The 19,848-nt window shown below is 42.0% G+C and overlaps 1 protein-coding gene across 1 annotated transcript in view; it reads left to right on the forward strand.

The window, feature by feature from the left end:
- Positions 1-19,848, forward strand: part of SLC7A8 (solute carrier family 7 member 8) — a 70,165-nt gene that overhangs the window by 15,721 nt on the left and 34,596 nt on the right. The window contains exons 3-4 of the mRNA XM_082252788.1: positions 9,423-9,627; positions 9,725-9,876. Of these exons, the coding sequence (XP_082108914.1) occupies positions 9,423-9,627; positions 9,725-9,876 (357 nt within the window). The remainder of the gene's footprint in view (positions 1-9,422; positions 9,628-9,724; positions 9,877-19,848) is intronic.

Raw genomic sequence — 19,848 nt, forward strand, 5'->3', positions numbered from 1 at the left:
AGTGGTGTGTGGCGTTAGCTTGATCCCACAAGGATCCTGGAAGGAGGCCAGCCCTGGATCCCTGGTGTATATACCGCTAGTTGGACTCCAAAAGCATGGACTCATGTAGAAGGCCCAGTGGCAGATATATTTGCCCATTTCCAATGACTGGATGGAATCTGTTGTCAGTATTCCAGTAGTAGGGATTGTCTCTGTCTTCGCGGCATTGCATCCAGTACTGGCCTCCTCCCAGGATCCTTGTGTGATCAAGCCAACGCCACACACCACTTATATGGTACACCACCTTCAATACCAAAAGAAACATATTTGCTGTTCCCTGCTCTTCCTGGTATCTCTTTATTTTTGAGGAATGTATAGTGATTTCTCATTCACGGCTCTCTGGTCGATATAAAGTGACCCTAGTGACACTAAAGTCTTTTCCATCAGACCCCTGGAGAAGGGTACGCTTGAAACGCGTTGGGTCTCTTTGGAATACACGTGCTCGTGTAGTCACTTCTTATATGTTCAACTTTTGCTAGCCGTGATTGTTATTGCTCTTTTAAATCATGACATATCTATTGTATGTATATGTCATTTTAACATGTTTGTTCAATAAAGTTATATTTTTTATCTATACTTGCATATTCATTTAGATCCTCAGGTCGCCCACATAATCCCACACCCTCAGGGGAACTCTTCTTTGTATGGATCATTTTAAGTCACGATCATGCAAGCATTCACAGTCAGTAGCACAGTTTATATTGTCATTTTTTTCTGCAACTTTGTGCAATTTTGAGTTACAGAAAATGATCTGGTACATATTGCCCACATTCTGTATGTAATCGGTTTCCTGCAAAAAAAAAAAAAAAAAAATGCAAATGATAGTAAACAGGCATATTAAATGAATGATCACGCAGGTCAAAAGTCAAAGTTAACACACATTGCATGATCTTCTTGGGCCTGATAACATTATAATTGACCTAATTACATACAACAGACTTTCAGCCCTCACTCTTTCCAGGTACAATATACTTTATAGATAGATATAGACAGACCAAAGGTTGACAAAATGCAATGTCAAGCAAGTCCTGAGTACAACCTCTTAATACTAGGGGCAAAGTCACCAGTTGTAATTGTTAACTCTGTAAATGCTGAGTGAGGCTAATCCTTTCCATGGAACTCTGCTGGTAATATAAACTGCCTGACAAAAAAAAAGGTCACACACTCTAATATTTAGTTGGCTTTGATTATGGCACGCATTCACTGTGGCATTGTTTCGATAAGCTGCAATGTCACAAGATTTATTTCCATCCAGTGTTGCATTCATTTTCTACCAAGATCTTGTATTGATGATGGGAGAGTCGGACCAATGTGCAAAGCCTTCTCCAGCACATCCCAAAGATTCTCAATGGGGTTAAGTTCTGGACTCTGTGGTGGCCAATCCATGTGTGAAAATGATGTCTCATGCTCCTGAACCACTCTTTAACAATTTGAGCCCGATGAATCCTGGCATTGTCATCTTGGAACATGCCCGTGCCATCCAGGAAGAAAAAATCCATTGATGGAATAACCTGGTCATTGCGTATATTCAGGTAGTCAGCTGACCTCATTCTATGGGCACATGAAGTAACTAGCCAATAGGATAGTTAATGCATGCTTAGTTTAGTTAGTTGCTTAGTTAATTCCAGGTGCCGACTTTTTTTTGGTCCAGGCAGTGTAACTTCTTCAAGTGTGGGTGGTGGTGGATTGCTAGTCCCAATACTTCTGAGAATGTGAGTTATGCTAGCAGTGTAAGGGTTACCTATTTCATTGCAGATCAGTGAATTTTATTAAACTGTTATCAAATGTGATAATCTTTAGCTATGTTATTGCATTTCATCAGTAATCAAAAAAACATTCCCTGGGAGGAATGTAATAGCACAATGTACCTTAAGTCCTTTGCAAAAAGAAATATCCCTGTTCACTTCACGCTGCAGAAAAAAAAACACACCCTACAAGAAAAGATGAAGGCTCCGTGCACACTGGCTTAAAAATCGCTGTTCTATAGGAGTTTTTCATTTTGCCTGTAGAAGCAGCTCAATGTTATCCTATGTGTTCATGCACATTAGGAACATAGGCGTGCTCAGGGGGTGTGCCAGGTGTGCCTGGGCACACCCTAGTCATTGGTTTCGGTGCCGACTCCCCCTCTTGCCTGGGCTTCCCCCCATGTTGCTCTTTCAGAATGGAGAGTGGGGGAAGGGGCTAGTAAATCTTTCATTTACTGCCCCCTTCCTTTTCTAAATGAACACACTTACTCACTGTGTTCATTCATAACTGAAGCATAGTAAACCGTGTTTACTATGCTTCAGTTTGTGAATGAACAGGAAGCCGTTAAGCACAGAGCATTATCCTGTTCATTTACTGTCCAGTGCAGCTGAGGCTGCAGAAAAAGGCATGTGTGTTTGAGCTTTGGGGTGCACACCCTAATGCAATAGGCTGCTCACACCTTAGGACGATTACAGGCATATTTTGAGCTCAACATTTAGAGGCAGGAAAAAAACCTTCTGGTTTTCATTTCTGATTGGAGCTTTGTGGCAGAAAAAAATGCAACACTGTCCTATAGTGCTCTATATGAGCGTTTTTTTCTGCCAAAGGAACTGGCATTTTTTTTTTTTTTAAGCCCAGTTTGCATGAACCCTAAAGCTGCTTGTCCCAATGTTCTTTCTTTAAGACCAAAACTCATATATTTATACTTGTATGCATAGTGAATGCTATAATGCATGCATGGGGAGATCTATTAAGCCCCGTACACACGCATCGATTGTTGGCCGTAAATTTTCTGCCAACGTCCGATTGGCCGATTGTCGGCTTGTTAGTATGATGCTTCCGACTGCGACTTTTCGGCCGAACAAAATCTGTTGTGCATGCTATAAAATTTGTTAGCCGTCAACAGAACGGCCGATTGTTCGTCAGTCAGTACAGATTTCGGCAGACAAAAATGTGATGAGCAAGACTGGGCATGCTCAGAGAAGAAAAAACACACGGAAAGTAAACCAGAACATGACATCACTTCTGAAGTTGGTTTCTTTCGGCCAACAAAAGTCCAGTGCAAGTCTAGAGCACATTTCAACCAACACAACAACACTGGACAAAAGACGGCCGATCGGTTGGCCAACAATCGGTGCGTGTGTACGAGGCTTTAGGCATTAAGCCAGACTAGCAATTTTATACATTTCTATCCATGCATAGTAGGAATGTTTTTACACCTAACTCCAGCCAAAATTGTTTTTCCCAGTTTAAATAGGGTTAGTTATTATTTATTTATGTCAGGCTTGTATTGGTGTATGTAACCCAGTGTTTCTCAACTCCAGTCCTCAGGGCACACTAACAGGCCAGATTTTAGGTATTACCTTGGGGAGATGCAGACTAGAATACTGCAATCACTGAGCAGCAAATGATATCACCTGTTAGTGTGCTCTGAGGACCGGAGTTGAGAAACACTGATGTAACCTCATTGGAAAGATTTTTTTTTTTAATATATCTTGTGCTACTGAGCCCTGTAGACAGGACAAGAAATGAGAGAAAAATCTAAGCTTCTATCTAAAATTATAAAATCAGTTTTAGAAAGTCATCCACATCTAAGCATAGCACCCATGAAATGTGGTGACCAGGCCAAGTTTTCTGTTATTCCTGATGTGTTTTCATACACCAGCTAATTGGATTTACACCAGAGACGTTTACTAGGCAGGCAGCTTGAGGGCTTATGGTTAGCACCAGTTTCAGATGGTTCTGAGATTGTTTGTTTAGAATTCATTGACAGGTACTGCAGATAACCTCGATCATAACTGCATTTAACCTGCTTTAAGTGAGTTTTGCATTCCAGTAGACTTGCATTGAAATGCAAAACCCACTTGAAGTGAACAAAACCCCGTCAATACAAGCCCCTAGTGTGTAACTTTCTGATCTGCAAGGATTTCTGGTACAAGGTCAGTCAGCGGTGCCCAGAAGCAGATCATGAGACTGGCCTTGCCCAAAAAAGTTTTAAAATAGCTATACCACAGTGGTAACATGCCTAGGAAAATCCTAAATGTAAATTAGGATTACAGTTACTTAGTTATATAGTAGTTGTCCACTCCCACCCGCAATGTTTGTGTCCACTCCCACCCGCACCCGCAATGTTTGTGTCCACTCCTGCGGTTTTGCCCTATACTCGCCATATAAGACTACCCCCCTCTTCTGAGGCAACACCATTTCATAACATCAGTGGAGCCATCACGTCCCTATTAAATATCTTAGCCTGCTGGATGTGCCCTAATATGTACTGTAGCTTCTGCTACATACAGAACTTCTCTATTATTAATAGTTTACCCCGCTGGATGTGTATACAGTAAGCTTTGGCTACTTACAGAACGTCCCTGTAATACTCTATGTACCACACTGAGCCAATCACGGCAAGCTGTGTATTCTATTATTGCATACAAAGCCTGCTCAGATTGGCAAAGGTTGTATAAGCCCGCCTCTCTGACTCAGCCAATCCGAGCAGGCTTTGTATGCCATAATAGAATACACCGCTTGCCGTGATTGGTTCAGCATGGTACATAGAGTATTACAGCACAGGGACGTTCTGTAAGTTGCCAAAGGTACTGTATACACATCCAGCGGGCTAACATTTTTATTAGGGATGTTTTGTAACTAGCTGAAGCTACAGTACCTGGCGTATAAGACGGCCCCTGATTTTTGGGGTATATTTTTTTTATTATAAAAAAGTAATCTTATACACCGGAAAATACGTTACACCAAATTGCACCATTCCCCGTGAGTCTCCGCAAAATTTTTTGGCCGCCCGCAGCAGAGGTAAAACCGCCCGCTCCCGCAAGATTTGCATTGGGTCCCGCGGGAGCCCAAACACAATGCAGCCCTCTACCATACTCCCCACAGTTACCACCATTTGTAGAAGAGAGTTCCACAATCTTATTGCCCTTACTGTAAAAGTTAGACTGATCAGTCTATCAGTCTGTCCGGATATCCATCCTTATGTCTCTCTGATTGGACATCTGTCTGTATGTCTTGTTGGACTTCATGTGGCATGAAATTCTATAGGAAATGTGTTGCACTTACTTAAATTTTATGCCACAGTTTTTGGTTCACAGACGTTGACTGCCTACTTATCAGTTGGATAAAGTAAGGGGTAACTCTGTCTTTTTTTGCCTATTTTACCATTTAATCTTTAGCTTTATGAATGCATAAAGTGCATTTTGAAGGTGAGGGCATTTCAAAGCTTGCTTTGCATGGCATGTGCTTAAAGCTTAGTCCTGTCCTCAGGTGGAAAGGTTGAGTCTCATGATATCCAGAGCCGTGAGGCAGTTAATTCTGATCACAAGACTGTCTGGGTTTAGATCCTATAACACGCTGAACCCGTAATAGGATTCTGTGCTCTCTCCCAGCACTGAGAAATCCTTTTCATTATTCTTGAACTTTTTCCTGTCAGGTTGTTTCAGTGCCAAAGCAACCTTGATATAGCATTTGGAAAATCTCGTCTAGCAATTCACAAATTACATTTGTAGAGTCATGACATAGTAACTTTTGATGGTCATGCTAAGCAGTGGTCAGACTAATAGTCGGCTCACATTAGCGCGACTTGTCAGCCTGACAAGTCGCACTCCCTCGCGGTCCATTGACCGTTACAGGACTCGTTCTAATAGGAGCGACACAAGTCGCTCCGACTTAGAAAAAGGGTCCTGTACTATTTCGGGGCGACCTCGGAGCGACTTGCATAGACTTCCATTATGTGAAGTCCCTGCAAGTCGCTCCGAAGTCGTGGTGCACAGGACTGACAAGTCGCCTCCCGAAGTAGTAAGGAGTCGTGTCGCCCCAGTGTGAACCGACTCTTAGGGTATTGTTTTTGTCCAGTTATTCAATGCAAACAGACAATTAAGAATAAAGTAAAAAGTTATTTTGCCCTGCCATAGATTTCCATTAGCTGGGAATCACAATTCATAAACAAACAACACTAGATGGTCCAAACATATCCAGCCCAGCTCACCGGTGGGCTGCCATGGCTGAATACCTTTGAAAATGCTAGTTGTCTGGCTGTTATGCTGACTCTCTGGCTTCAAAACTTTCTGAGTCACTGAACTGAGACAATAATGCAGATCAGGAAAAGTCCTTCTGTGCATACTACTTCTAGGTCAGTGATTCCAGTAAGCGGGTCAGGATACCAGTTGGAAAACTAGCATTTGCTGATTTACATATCAGCAAGAGTAGCTTCCTTGTTTTTCTCATAAAGGTTGCTTTACAAAGCAAGCTTGCTACAAATGAAGCAATCATTGTTGAATGAATTAGAGTAGCAATCTGCTATTTTTTTTTAAATCAGTAAAGCTACTGTTGCCAAATCAGCTCTTTTGGCACTTTTCATTAGAGTGATTTCAATCTTTGTCAGCAGCAATTGGCACAGAGTTGAGAGAGTTTAATGCTGTTCTGTGCCTGGACACTGCAGATCTTTAATTTATCTGGATGGTGATGGCCTTGGCAGGGACATTTTTTTAATCTTATTAGTGAACTGCTGTATCATTATTTCTAGGGGACAGATTCCCTTTAAGCTACACGGCCATGGGCTCTTGATGCAGAAAATTATTTAGCACCAATATTGTTGGGGCAGCATTTAGTCTGCTTTCAAACTTCTTTCCTGGTGGGCCCACACAATGAATCGGAACATTCTGCCATGATACACCCTTAGATCACACATGTGTGTATTGGAGCTATTCAACTCCATAACCTACATGAGCCACATTGAATTAGGAGGTAGTTGGCAGAGGATTATCACTTCTGCAGCCAACAATGTGAATGGAGCCTTTGGACAGCAAGACTCGTGTTCAACACAACCGACCATGCAGAAATCGCACTGTCCTTGGTGGGTGAATGATCTAATTGTGGGGCTAATTTTGAAAGTAAATTTGTCATTTTTGGGTCATTTTTTTCTAGCATAGATACATATAGTCTGTCACTTCCAAATTATGAAAGCTTTTGATAAACTGGTCTAAAAAAATTTTTTTACAGTATTATTATTATTGCCAATATTTGCATTTAATTGACAAAATTCACACAATATATAGTGCAGAATGCAGCGAGACAGTGTAGTAAATCTTCATTCTGTTTTTTAGCCTGCAAAGCACATTTTTAAACCAAGGACTATTATATCTTCCATGCACGTTGCTTGTGTTCTGGAATGTATAACAAGACCCCAAATCTTAGTTAACTAGACATGAGAGTGTGTTGAAGGACCGGCAGCTTCAAGCTTTGAAAAAGATTTACACCTCTGACTCCTGACTCCATGCATGGAATGCATTTAACTGGATTTCTCCTTTTACATTTATGGGCTTAGTCAATAAAACAGAACATGGAGCAAAAGGCAGTGCCCAGAGAGCAACGGACAAGAATCCAACTTGTTAAAGTATTGTTTCAGTAAAGATGTGGGTTTTTGATTGTTATAGTTTGTGCTTCACTGTTTATTTAGTAGTTGAAGCAGTTCTTCGGTCTTAACAAAAAATTAAAAATTAGCATCTACAAAAATTAAGTCAGCAGTGCCACCGTTACCTGGGCCATTTCTTTGCCAGTGTTTGGGTCAAGATTTGAAGCTTCAACCTTTGAAAAAGATTTACACCTCTGACTCCTGACTCCATGCATGGAATGCATTTAACTGGATTTCCCCTTTTACATTTATGGGCTTAGTCAATAAAACAGAACAAGGAGCATGGAGCAAAAGGCAGTGCCCAGAGCAACTGACAAGAATCCAACTTGTTAATAAAGTATTGTTTTAGTAAAGATGTGGGTTTTTGATTGTTATAGTTTGTGCTTCACTGTTTATTTAATAGTTAAAGCAGTTCTTCAGTCTTAACAAAAAATTAAAAGTTAGCAGCAACAAAAATTAAGTCAGCAGTGCCGCCCTCACCTGGGCCATTTCTTTGCCAGTGTTTGGGTCCCTTGCACCAGCATGCTTACTATGCGAAGCTGGCGCCCCACTGCACATGTGTGAGTTGGGCTACACTTTGGGAATGGACCCATAGCCTTTTTGGACCTGTTACTTGTCCTAGAAGGTTGTGGGCAGAAAGAGAAGGGGGGAAAACTTTTACTCCAATCGCCTAGGTGGTCAGAATGGAAGTGGGAGCAGATACCTGCTAAACCTAAATACCTGCTCCCCAGTAGAAAAAAAATCCTCAAAGTGGGAGAGGAGGGGGGAAGGAGGTAATGAAGTGCAACTTCCCTGTTAAGGTAAAGTTTCGCTTTGGGTTGTGAAAAGCTGCTCCTTTAATAACTGAGCAATACTTTTCAGACAGGGATTAGCACGACAAATAGAAATGGTAGGGCATTTAACAAGTTATGGTGTATGCAGTCTGCTCTTCTGCTACTATATACTGCATTATTTAGTTGTTCAACTTTTGAAATGAAAAAAAACTGACATAAATATGGTGATGGGGGACAGGAAGTGAAAGTAAATCTCCCCAATTGGACATAGTGTTTTTGCCTATAGTTCTGCTGTCAATCTAGATTGAGTCTAGTAAACACAGGGCTATTGGCCCTATACACTATATCATGTTTAGTTAACACAGGCCTCCTGGAGTTATCCAAAGATTGACCCTAGTCAACACAGAGACCCTGTCTCTTAGCCAGCCATAGATGGTTTGAATCTCAGCCAGTTCAGCAGGGACCGGCCGATATTTAAACCATGTATGAGCATCCCTGGGTGGGATTCACCCATCATTCCTCTCAAGAGCTCCTGCTCTCTAGCTCCCTCCCTTATCACCTCCTCCCATGCTTGCCTCCAGGACTTTTCCAGAGCCTCTCCCATCCTATGGAATTCCCTACCCCAATCTGTCCGACTATCTACAAAGAAGCTTATCAGTTCACCCCACCACAGTTACTACCTTTTTGTTTCATTTGACCCTCTCTCCTAAATTGGAAGCTCTAACGACCAGGGCCCTCTGATTCCTCTCGTATTGAATTGTATTGTAACTGTACTGTCTGCCTTCATTTTGTAAAGCGCTGCGCAAACTGTTGACACTATATAAATCCTGTAAAATAATATTATTCAACACCGACTGTGTTGACGGGCGAATCAAGCACAATTGTATAGTCTATGGCCACCTTAAGAGTGGCATTCCAAGTGTCATTCTGCAATTCACTACCAATGTAAAGGAGACACTCTTCCTGCTAACCATCACTGTAGGGGGCAGTGTTCTCACTGATCCCCAATGTAAGAGGCATTTTTCCCACTGTCCACTGAGGATTTAGTTTTAGCACAGGTTGCAGGAAAGAAAACTGCATCATCTATGGCTGGCTTAAGTCCTGCTTACAATTTTTTATGTGTTGAACTGCTTTCTGAAATATAACCATGTTTTTCCCATTTATGTGTATCTGAGCTGTACTTAATACAACAATCAACAAAATAATTATTTCTTCTTTTGCAGGTAATATCATTGGCTCTGGTATATTTGTTTCACCTAAGGGAGTCCTTGAAAATGCTGGTTCAGTGGGAATGGCCCTTATCGTCTGGATTGTTACAGGCATTATCACTGCAGTAGGAGCTCTGTGTTATGCTGAGCTTGGAGTCACCATTCCAAAGTCTGGAGGAGACTATTCGTATGTTAAAGATATCTTTGGAGGACTTGCAGGGTAGGTGTTGAATCTGATAACAAGGGGAAAATCTAAATATTACATTGTAGTGAGATGGTGCTGGTGGCTATATCACAGTTTGTCTATGTCATTTCAGGTTCCTCCGACTTTGGATTGCTGTGTTAGTTATTTATCCCACAAATCAAGCAGTCATTGCACTGACATTTTCCAACTATGTACTACAACCTATTTTCCCAACGTGTTTTGCCCCTGAGAATGGACTTCGCCTCTTAGCAGCTGTCTGTTTATGTGAGTAACATATACTGTATTACCAATTTTAAGTGGTATGTCATTCAAATATTTTTTATCCTTGTGTGATATTTACTGAGTCTTACCTGTAATTATGGAGAGTAAACAGTGTATGTATATATATATTGTGGGGATTTGGTCTGGTAGGTAGGATTTGCGGGTGCAGTATAGAGGCAAAACAGATGGTTCTTCAAGTAAATCAGGAGTGTTTTATTTACACTTCAGGAACACAAAAGTAAAGGCCCGTACACACGTACCGATCGTCGGCCGAAAAGCGTCGGCCGATGACCGATCTGCCGATTGTAGGCTTGTTAGTATGATGCCTCCGACAGCCGTCAGCGCACATTCGGCCGAAAAGAATCTGTCTTGCAAGCATTAAAATTTTTGTATGCCGACACCAGAGCGGCCGATTGTTCGCCAGTCAGTACAGAATTCGGCCGACAGACAGCAGATTTGCAAGACTGGGCATGCTCAGAAAAGAAAAAAACACAGGGAAAGTTAACCATTACATGACATCACTTCTGCAGTCGGCTGTAGTCGGCGGACAAAATTCTTGTGCAGTCTTTGCACTTTTCAACAGACACCGACAGCCCGGGGACAAAAGACGGCCGATCGTTCGCCGACGATCGGTACGTGTGTACGGGGCTTAACAGTCTTTCTTGGTGTTAACTCACACCCAACAAAAAGGAAAACGACAGTCTTTAAGGCAGGTTTTAAACAAGTCCATTCACCTGTGTCTATTTGGTGCTGTTCACACACAGCAACGGATCAGTTCACCTGCTTGAAACCTTTCCAGCCTCAGCACTCACTTCCACAGCCTTCTGGTGCATGGAGAAAATTCTCAATCACCTGTTAGGCTGTCTGCCTTATAAACCCCAGGCAAGACCTGGCCTGGAGCGTGGGGAGCAGCCACCCACCCACCCATACCTTAACTGCTCCCAATAAGAGCCGGCCCGGATTCGGCTTTGCAGCCATACTAAAAATAAAAATTGTCAAGCAGCACTAGCTGCTGCTGACACAGAATTACAGACTCTTATCTCACCGAGGCCAGGAACCACGGTGACACGTACCTTCCGTCGATCACGGATCCATGTGCCCTGCCACAATATATATATATATATATATATATATATATATATATATATATATATATATATATATATATACATATACATTTTTTTTTTTTTTTTGGCCGGCTTTAGAATCTGGCTGCATTTTAAATAATGGTGCAGGAACTTTTTTCCTGCATGAAACGCAGGCACAGAAGCCCATTCAGATGCATGGTCTTCTGAGCCCGTGCAACATGGCTCACAGAGCTACATAGATGTGAACCAGGCCTAACCTGGTTTTCAACTTTGTGACAGTGTGAAAATACATTGATATGGGTTGTATTTCTAGTAATAATTGAAAAGTGTGGCCAATAACTGTTCAGGGAAAACTTTCTTTGCCTCTTATGTCTAAAGGCACAGGCCTATGGTACTCAAAGGTGCATCCATACTAGTTTATACCTATGAAGGAGAGATGAGGTTGGCGCATTGTGGGCATTTGCTGTCTTTGGAAAAACAATTGTGCTTGGTCAGAAAAATCCATCCCAGGTCATCAACGTTATCTAAATCAGGTTTGGCCATTTTTTTTAACGCCAAACTCCAGCTAAAACATATATTTGAGTTGGAAAAGGCTATAACCTCTGTCAAGTTTTCACTGCTGTCTGGTTCTCTCTTGGGGTGATTTCTTCCTGTCTTGATAACTACAAAAAGAAGGAAAAGATCTCACTAATAGGCACAGAGATGGCAAAAAATATCTGACACAGGTCCTTACCCTTCCTAATTTTAAAGCCGGCCATAGATGGAGCAATTGCCCCATCAACACAGCCAGTGTTAATGGGGAGATCTCTCCCATGGAGCTATTGTGTTCTCTCAGCGGCGGGAGCAATCCCGGCCAGGAGAACACACAGTGATTATTGCTAAGGGCTATAGCCACTGGCAATAATCGCATGAAAAGTCAACTTGGGTACAATCAGCCTGGCCATGCATGGTTCGATTCTTGGCCTGTCCCTGCTGAACTGGCTAAGATTCAAACTGTCTATGGCATGGGTGTCCAACCTGCGGCCCTCCAGCTGTTGCAAAACTACAAGTCCCATCATGCCTCTGCCTTTGGGAGCCATGTTTGCAACTGTTAGCCTTGCAATGCCTCATGGGACTTTTAGTTTTGCAATGGCTGGAGGGCCGCAGGTTGGACACCCATGGTCTATGGCCAGATAAGAAGATATTCTTTTACTGTGCCTGTGTTGGAAAGATTTTACTTGCTTCTTGCCCTAGTGACCTTCCAGGAAGTAAGGAACAATCTCCCCAATAGCTACAGTAACAGCAATACTATTACCCATCTTCATGCTATCTAAATGAAAAATGAAATGGTTTTGGCTGGAGTTGGACCTTATTGTCTGTAGGCCCCTTAAGGCTTGTTCACACTAGCAGCGTAATGGGCCATACACACTATAAGATTTTCTGAAGACTTTTTCCTTTAGACTTACCAAAACCATATAATATGAGGTCAAACCTAAACACTTTCAATTTGTATGCAATCTGGCAGGCCCTTGCACTACATAGAAAAGGTAAATCTGAAGAAAAAGGTCTTCAGAAAATCTTATAGTGTGTATGGCCCTTTAGACTGCCATTGCAGTATACAAATGCAAGAACAAGGCAATTTTCCTCATGTTGTTTGGCTTCAGTTTACACCAAAACATTGCAGGTGATGGTACATTCTTGTTCAATGCACTACTGCCCATAAAAATACTTCTGTATTGAAAAACAAAAAGAAGCAAGCACTGCAATGTATTTGAACACATTACAAGGAGCAGCAGCACTTGTTTGCAATGCACACCAGCGTGCTCATTATGCAACTACACAGATTAAAATAAATGTTACTTTATCTAATGATAGATAACCAGGCAGACTGTAGAAGAAAGGGCACTGTTGTTGTTATGCCGGAGGAATGTGATATAGTGCTACCTTATATATGCAAGGTAGAATAAATGAGTATAGTGTCTCCCTGGTGTACACAGTGCCCTTCATCCTCTACAAAGGATTGATGACTAGTAAATGAATTGATCATTGTAGTTCACCATTAAAGAAAAAACAAAAGATGTAACAAGCTTGAAGTCCCTGTGGGAGTAAAACTGTCTCCATCACTAAGCAGTTAATACGTGTTGATTGGATCTTGGTTCTGGCCCTGACTCTCATCTCTGTGGATATGGGGGATGGGTTGTTTTGGACAGTGCTCTTGGGACACCGGTGCCTGGTTGACGGGAGGAGAGGATCCTGCTTGAACTGGTTCCCTGAAAGCTCAAAACATAGAGGAAGGGGGGGGGGGGGGTGGGTGTCTGGATTATGCAAGCACAGCTGGGCCTCAAATGTCATTATTCAGACAGTCTGATTACTCAGAGCTGAGTCAGCAAGAAGATATAGTGTAGGGGAAGTGATAGGATAAAAGCCTCTGTTTGCATGGGTGAGATTAATAGGAGATTGAACCTAAAAAAATACAAGCCTGACTGTGTATATAAGTGTGTCAACAGAAGTCATGTGTGTTTGTGTGAGAAATGCGAGACGGCAGCATTAAACGCTGAACTGTTGTGCGCGGCAGATTATGTATTTTCTTATTTGTTGGCTTTTTGTGCAGCAGCTAAAATCACAAGGGTTTTTGGTTTGCCTTAGTTTTTTTACACAGATGGGTTTAGCAGTCTGTCTGCGCACCTTGTCCTGGCGGATGTGGCTTCTTGCCGTCCTCCAGCTCTCCTTGAACCTTAGGGTCACTGATAATAAGAGTGACGCAAGGCATAAAACACATGAGGGTAATATCAGGCATTCTGCTAAAGTCTGAGCCTTGAAACTCACTATTGCACTGGCAGATGGGATTTCTACGGTAGGTCATACAGATTTCAGATAGGCACTAACAGAGTTTGACTATTTTTTTAGGCTTTCATCTGATGTTACTATTACGTATACACAAACCGTACCAGGGGCGTAACTACAGGGGTTGCAGAGGTAACAATTGCAACCGGGACCCATGCTCCAGGGGGCCTATGCGGCTCCCCTGTACACCTGGATAGGAGGGGTGGCAGGGGCAGCATGTAGAGAAATCACTGCCCTCCTGTTTCCTCCAGTAACTGCAGGAGGAACATGGAGGAGATTGGTTCCTCTGTATGCTGACCCTGCCACTCCTCCTATCCAGTTAACTTGTGTTCTGCTGTCTCTGGGCCCCTATGTGCTCCCCTGACCCCCCCCCCCCCCCCCACTCTGCTCCATCCCCTCTCCTGCCAGCTGCTGCAGGGATGTGTCACAATAGAGAACCAGGAAGGGGGTCAGTAAATATGTAATTTACCAGTACCCTCCGTTTCTGAATGGACAGAGTCATAGTCAGTGACATTGTAAAAAAATAAAATGATAAAAAATAATACAATTAAAATACCAAAAAAAGGTCACACTTGCTACCAGGCCCTGGCATTCCACCACCGTGGGGAGGCCCCAAGATGAAAGGAAGGGGCCCACTGCAGAACTTGTGAAAGGGTTCCACTGCGGGACTGTAATAAAGGGCCCCATCATCAGTGGGAAGAGCCCTAGGCTTGAAGGGAAGGGTCCAGGGGGGCCTTCATGGTTTCTCACACCGGGGCCCTGAAGGTTCTAGTTACGCCTCTAAACAGTACCACTAAGGCTACATTGACACCTGAGCGTAGCGTTTTCGTGCGTTTTTTACCGCAATTTTTACCACGATTTTTACAGCGATTTTTACCGCGATTTACAGGCGTTTTTACAGGCGTTTTTTGTGCAGGCGTTTTTAGATTGAATAGAGACCAATGGAAAACGCCTGTAATCTGCCCAAAAAGAAGCTCATGTACTTTTTTGAGCATTGGGCGTTTTGCTCACAGCGTCAAAACGCTCAGATGTGCACAGGGGCCATTGAAATGAATAGGATTTGTCTTGTTGGGCGTTTTGAGAGCTGATCCTAGAGCAGAACAACTCCCCAAAAACGCCCCAAAACACCTAATTGTGAACGGAGCCTAACACAGAACCTTTTATCAGATCCCAAGCCCCGGAGGGTATGTTTACAAAGAGGCAAGTTCAAAATTGCACTTTTTTTTATTTCATTCTTTGTAGTCTATGTATGGAAAAAAATATTTCCACATTTTTCCTTTTCCAAAATATAAACAAGTGAAAATCAATTTTCCGCTGTTTGCATCTCCAAAGGTTACAACGCAATATAAAATAGTGGGGCTTAGGGGTTGATTTACTAAACCTAGAGAGTGCAAAATGCGGTGCAGCTGTGCATGGTAGCCAATTATCTTCTAATTTCAGCTTGTTCAGTTAGGCTCCTTTCACACACTCCGTCCGCTGTGTGCGGAGACACAGCTGACAGTTCCCCATGCATCTCTATGGGGGAAATCGGATGTCAACGGACCGTCAGTCCGTTCTCACCCGATCCCATCCGATCCGTTCCGCTGGACGGATGGAAAATAGGGTTTCCATCCGTCCAGATTTGACGGATCGGATCGGGTCGGATGTCAGCGGACATGTCTCCGCTGACATCCGATGCCCCATAGGAATGCATGGGGGGACCGTTCAGATCCGCCAAAAAAACGGACAGGCGGATCTGAACGGTCCGCCTGTGTGAAAGGGGCCTTAGGCTTTGACGAAAAAACCTGGAAGCTGATTGGTTCTATGCAGAGCTGTACCAGATTTTGCACTCTCCAGCTTTAGTAAATCCATCCCTTAGTGTTAAAGCGGAAGTTTAGTCATAAGTCAAAAAAAAAAAAACATTCTCTCTAGCTTTAGTAAAGGTAAAGTTACTTGTAACGAAGTATGTCCCATGTTGTGCAGGCAGATGGATCCTGTAGAAATCTGCCTGTCAGGGATGTCCTGTCCTCTTCCTGTATCTGAACTTCCAACACTGCAATTGTTAATAGCTTCAGGTCTTCTGTGACGCTACTGTGAAAAAGTTGCCAGCAAGGAACCCGTTCCTTCCTTCTTCCTGCTTCATGGAAAAACATTCTTTGCTTTCATTGCTTTCACTGCCTGTAACGCAATCTCTGTATTGGTGAGAAAATGATGGATCACAGGATTCTCTACTCCATTCACAGGTTGTATTACATGGAGTCAAAGCAACAAAATACATTTTGTAATGTAGTGAACTTTTTCACAGTAGCTTTACTAGAACTAATAATTCCCACCCATGAAATCCAGCAGCAGGAAGAGGACGGGCATCCCTGCTCAGGACATTTGTACAGGATCCACCTGCCTGTACGCCTTGGAACATCCTTCATTATGAGTTAGTTAGCTCACTATATAGATTTTTTTTAGTAGACTTCAAAGCGAGAATAAATTACACGTTTCACACAAAAACTTTATTATATTTCATATTGTGCTTTGTTTCAGATTTGTAATAATAAGCTGATCGTTTTTTTTTTTGGGGGGGGGGGTTTAAGCAGAACTATAGGCAAAACTTTCTTTTTCATTTTGGATAGCGTAAGGAAGGGTTAAAACCCCTGTAAGGTTTATTTTTGCCATCTTTGCCCATTAGGGAGATTAACCTTTACTTTCTGTCCCATAACCAAACAGGAAATAAGAGGAAATCCCTGTAAATTTAGGGAATCTCTTGGGGACCCCAGGTCACCAGGACTGGTGTCCCCATTGAAAGATTTCCCCTGCATTACTTTTCTGGGGACAACCCAAAATTTGAGATTTTCTTATACTTTCACATTCAATGATAAAGGTAAAACAGGACACATAGGTTGAATCTCAGACAGCAGCAAAAACTGAATGGTGTTCTAATCCATCTACCCTGTACTGAAACAAAAAAAAAATGCCTTTGGTTATACTTTAAACCAGATCCCATGTTATATCATTAGGATCCTCTGCTCTCCCATCTCCCTCCTCAACTTCACTATCTATAGTGATAGAGTGGCCAAAGAATGAGTAGACACAAATATTTATTCTCCCATGGAAGAGTTAGTTTCCTCAAAGTTTTTATAAAAAAAACTTAGCTGAGAACAAAGTCCTATCAGCAGTCCACACCATCCATATTCTGCATGTGTATGTGATGAGTGCCCACGCTTTGGATCGAGATGTCTGATTGTCAACCTTGCGTAGAGCTGACTCTTCAAGCAGTTCCATCATTCGTACCTCCACTGTACTTTCACTTGAATAATGGCATCGGGTCATACCTCTAAGGTTTTGCCTGTCATTCACTGAGGATGAACATAGAAACCAAGAAAGGCTAATCAAGGAACTCTGCTCCTCGTGATATCACAAAAATACAACCAGCCTACCAATAAAACATGTTGGTCAATCCTGCCATACACCAATACAGCTTGCACAACTAGAGATTTTGCAAATCCCCATTGTATCATTACATATACATATATATATATATATATATATATATATATATATATATATATATATATATATATATATATAGCGTATCACAATTTTTCAGTACTGCAGTCTGACATAACACAGGCCATTCCTATTGCTGATTACATATAACATTAATGCAGTTATACAGCTTTTTGTTTTGTTTTGTTTTAATGTCCACGTATCTTTCTATCTACCCCTCTGTTTCTTCTAAATGCACTGCACATTGATTCCATCTACCATGTTTGTATAGCATTACATGTCAGGGTCTTACTGCTGTCTTGGCATAGAAAATCTAGGTTCTGCAAGTTGGCCTGGCATTTGATCAGAGCTTAATATCTGCTGCTGCCACTTATTTTATCAGACATCGAGTTCTAGTCTGAGGAAATGCGGTTCTGAGAGATACAAATAAAAAAGGATTGCAAAAATTCTTGGAGTCAATTTCCGTAAAAAGAACTCGCACTGGGAACATGTTATAATGTCTACAGAAACTACCCCATATTTGTAGTCTTGAGCACAAAGTTTTATATTACAGGCACACCTAGTCAACAGCTAAGTGGCAAGCATACATGATATAATGCTCAAAACTGTTTGGCCATTACAGAACATAGCTTTAACTACTGATGTCAGGTTTAAAGAGAAATGCCATAAGCAGGATGTACCTTGTGCTTTACCATATTAAGGATATCCTCCATGTTCATAATTTTTGAATTTCTCAGCTCTGTATGCTGGAAAGTGAAAGGATAGCATTGCTTGCTCTATGGACATGTCCACAGTTCAATAAATAGCCATGCTTATAATAAACAGAAAAGTAACAGTTAATAGTAAAATAATTACATCATTTAATGTAAAGCACAGTGCAGGTGAAAATTCATAATACATCCAAAAAATCTGTGCATAAATGCAACGTGCACGTGAAAAACAAACAATCAGCAGTGAGTGTGATTGAACCACGCACAGCAATCTGAACAATCACAGTGTGCATGTAGACTTTCACAGGCACAAAATTGTATATGTACATTACATTTTTGCACAAATTATTTGTATAGTATGTATTTGTATTCATTATATTATGAATTTTCCCTTGCACTTTTGTAAGCAGATGCAGTTAGCTAGTCTGCACTAGGTGGCTCTGTCTCAAAATAGTGTGGTAATTGGGAATTATATAATTGAGTGTTAGGTCCCCTTTTAGACAAGGCCTTCCTGAAGTGATGTAGTGGGTGGAATTAGTGTCCATATATGCCAGGTTGGGAGGAGTCCTAGGCAGCTGGGGCATGGGAGCCAAACACCCCACACACCTGCAGATGTAGTCAGCTACTACAAAGGCACTGGTTAGAGCAGAAGGGCAGGGTGAGATTGGCCTACACCCAGAATAGCCAACTATAGTCGTCCTGTCTCACAAAACATGGTCTAAGTGGACTGGTAACATGGTCTAACTGGAATAGGAGCAGGATGCAAAATACCTTTTAGGCCAGGTTAAGTGTTCTCTGGCGTGAGTGTAAATCCACCTGGAGATCCTGGGAGAAGCGTACTTACCTGGAGGTGCAGCTGCAACAGTCCTGTCTCTGAAACGACATAAAGGGAGTCGTCAGCTAGATGCATTAATGTCAGAGCCCTCTGAGTGAGTACTTTGGGGGTGAGAGAGTAACATCAGGGAGTGCACCTGGCTGGGTATAGCTATGGAGTGGGACACAGAAAAAGAGTCTAGTATAATATAGAAGGCACCTTATTAATCATGGCTGACAGGGCACAATATTTCACCTTGTGAATCTTAGTTTGAATGAAGCAGAATACTACTTGTGTAGTATACAGGTAGATTGGTCTCAACACTATGGTGCTCCCAAGGCGAGTAGAGATACTAAGAGAAAGTGGCTTATCAGTAATGTGCAATATGCAGCTTTCACAATTAACTGCTACAGTCTATCCACTATATGTGATTGGCAAAGTCAACAGTACAGTGTGGAAACTCTATCTTTGTGTAGACAAACCTTTCATGTGAATATACTGTAAATGCTAGTAGCAAGGGATGTTGTGGGAAAGTCTATGGCAATGAGTGGGCATAACATAGCGAAGCTTAGGAACTACCAGCAGGGTTGTAGTCCTATCCAAGTAAAAGCGTGGGTGAGAATGATTGGGCACAACCAATCGGCCAATCAGAAGCCCCCTTACAATCTGTAATGTTTTATGTTTTAAAATATATACCCATGCCACAAAAAAGATATACATGTATCCATGTGCTTAATACAAAATTCACATGCATTTATGCCTTTACAAGTGCAGATATGCACACCAAGAACAGTTCCATCAAGCTTTTGGTGCCTAAAGTGATGGTACCTATCAGCAGGGCCTGATTAATGATGAGGCACAGTAGTCCTGTGTCTTCAGGCAGCAAAGGCAATAGGGCATTTTTTTCCCATGAAAAATAAACTATAGTCATGTCATTTAATCTTATTTACTAATTGTGACATTATTGAAGACCAGCTTAGGGACATTAAAACAAGCAAATGTTCTATTTATAAGGGATAATCCTAACAAAAAGCCAACGATTGTGTGCACAAGCTCCAGT

Source organism: Pelophylax lessonae (genome assembly GCF_965119305.1).
Source record: "Pelophylax lessonae genome assembly, chromosome: 1".
Lineage (NCBI taxonomy): Eukaryota > Metazoa > Chordata > Amphibia > Anura > Ranidae > Pelophylax > Pelophylax lessonae.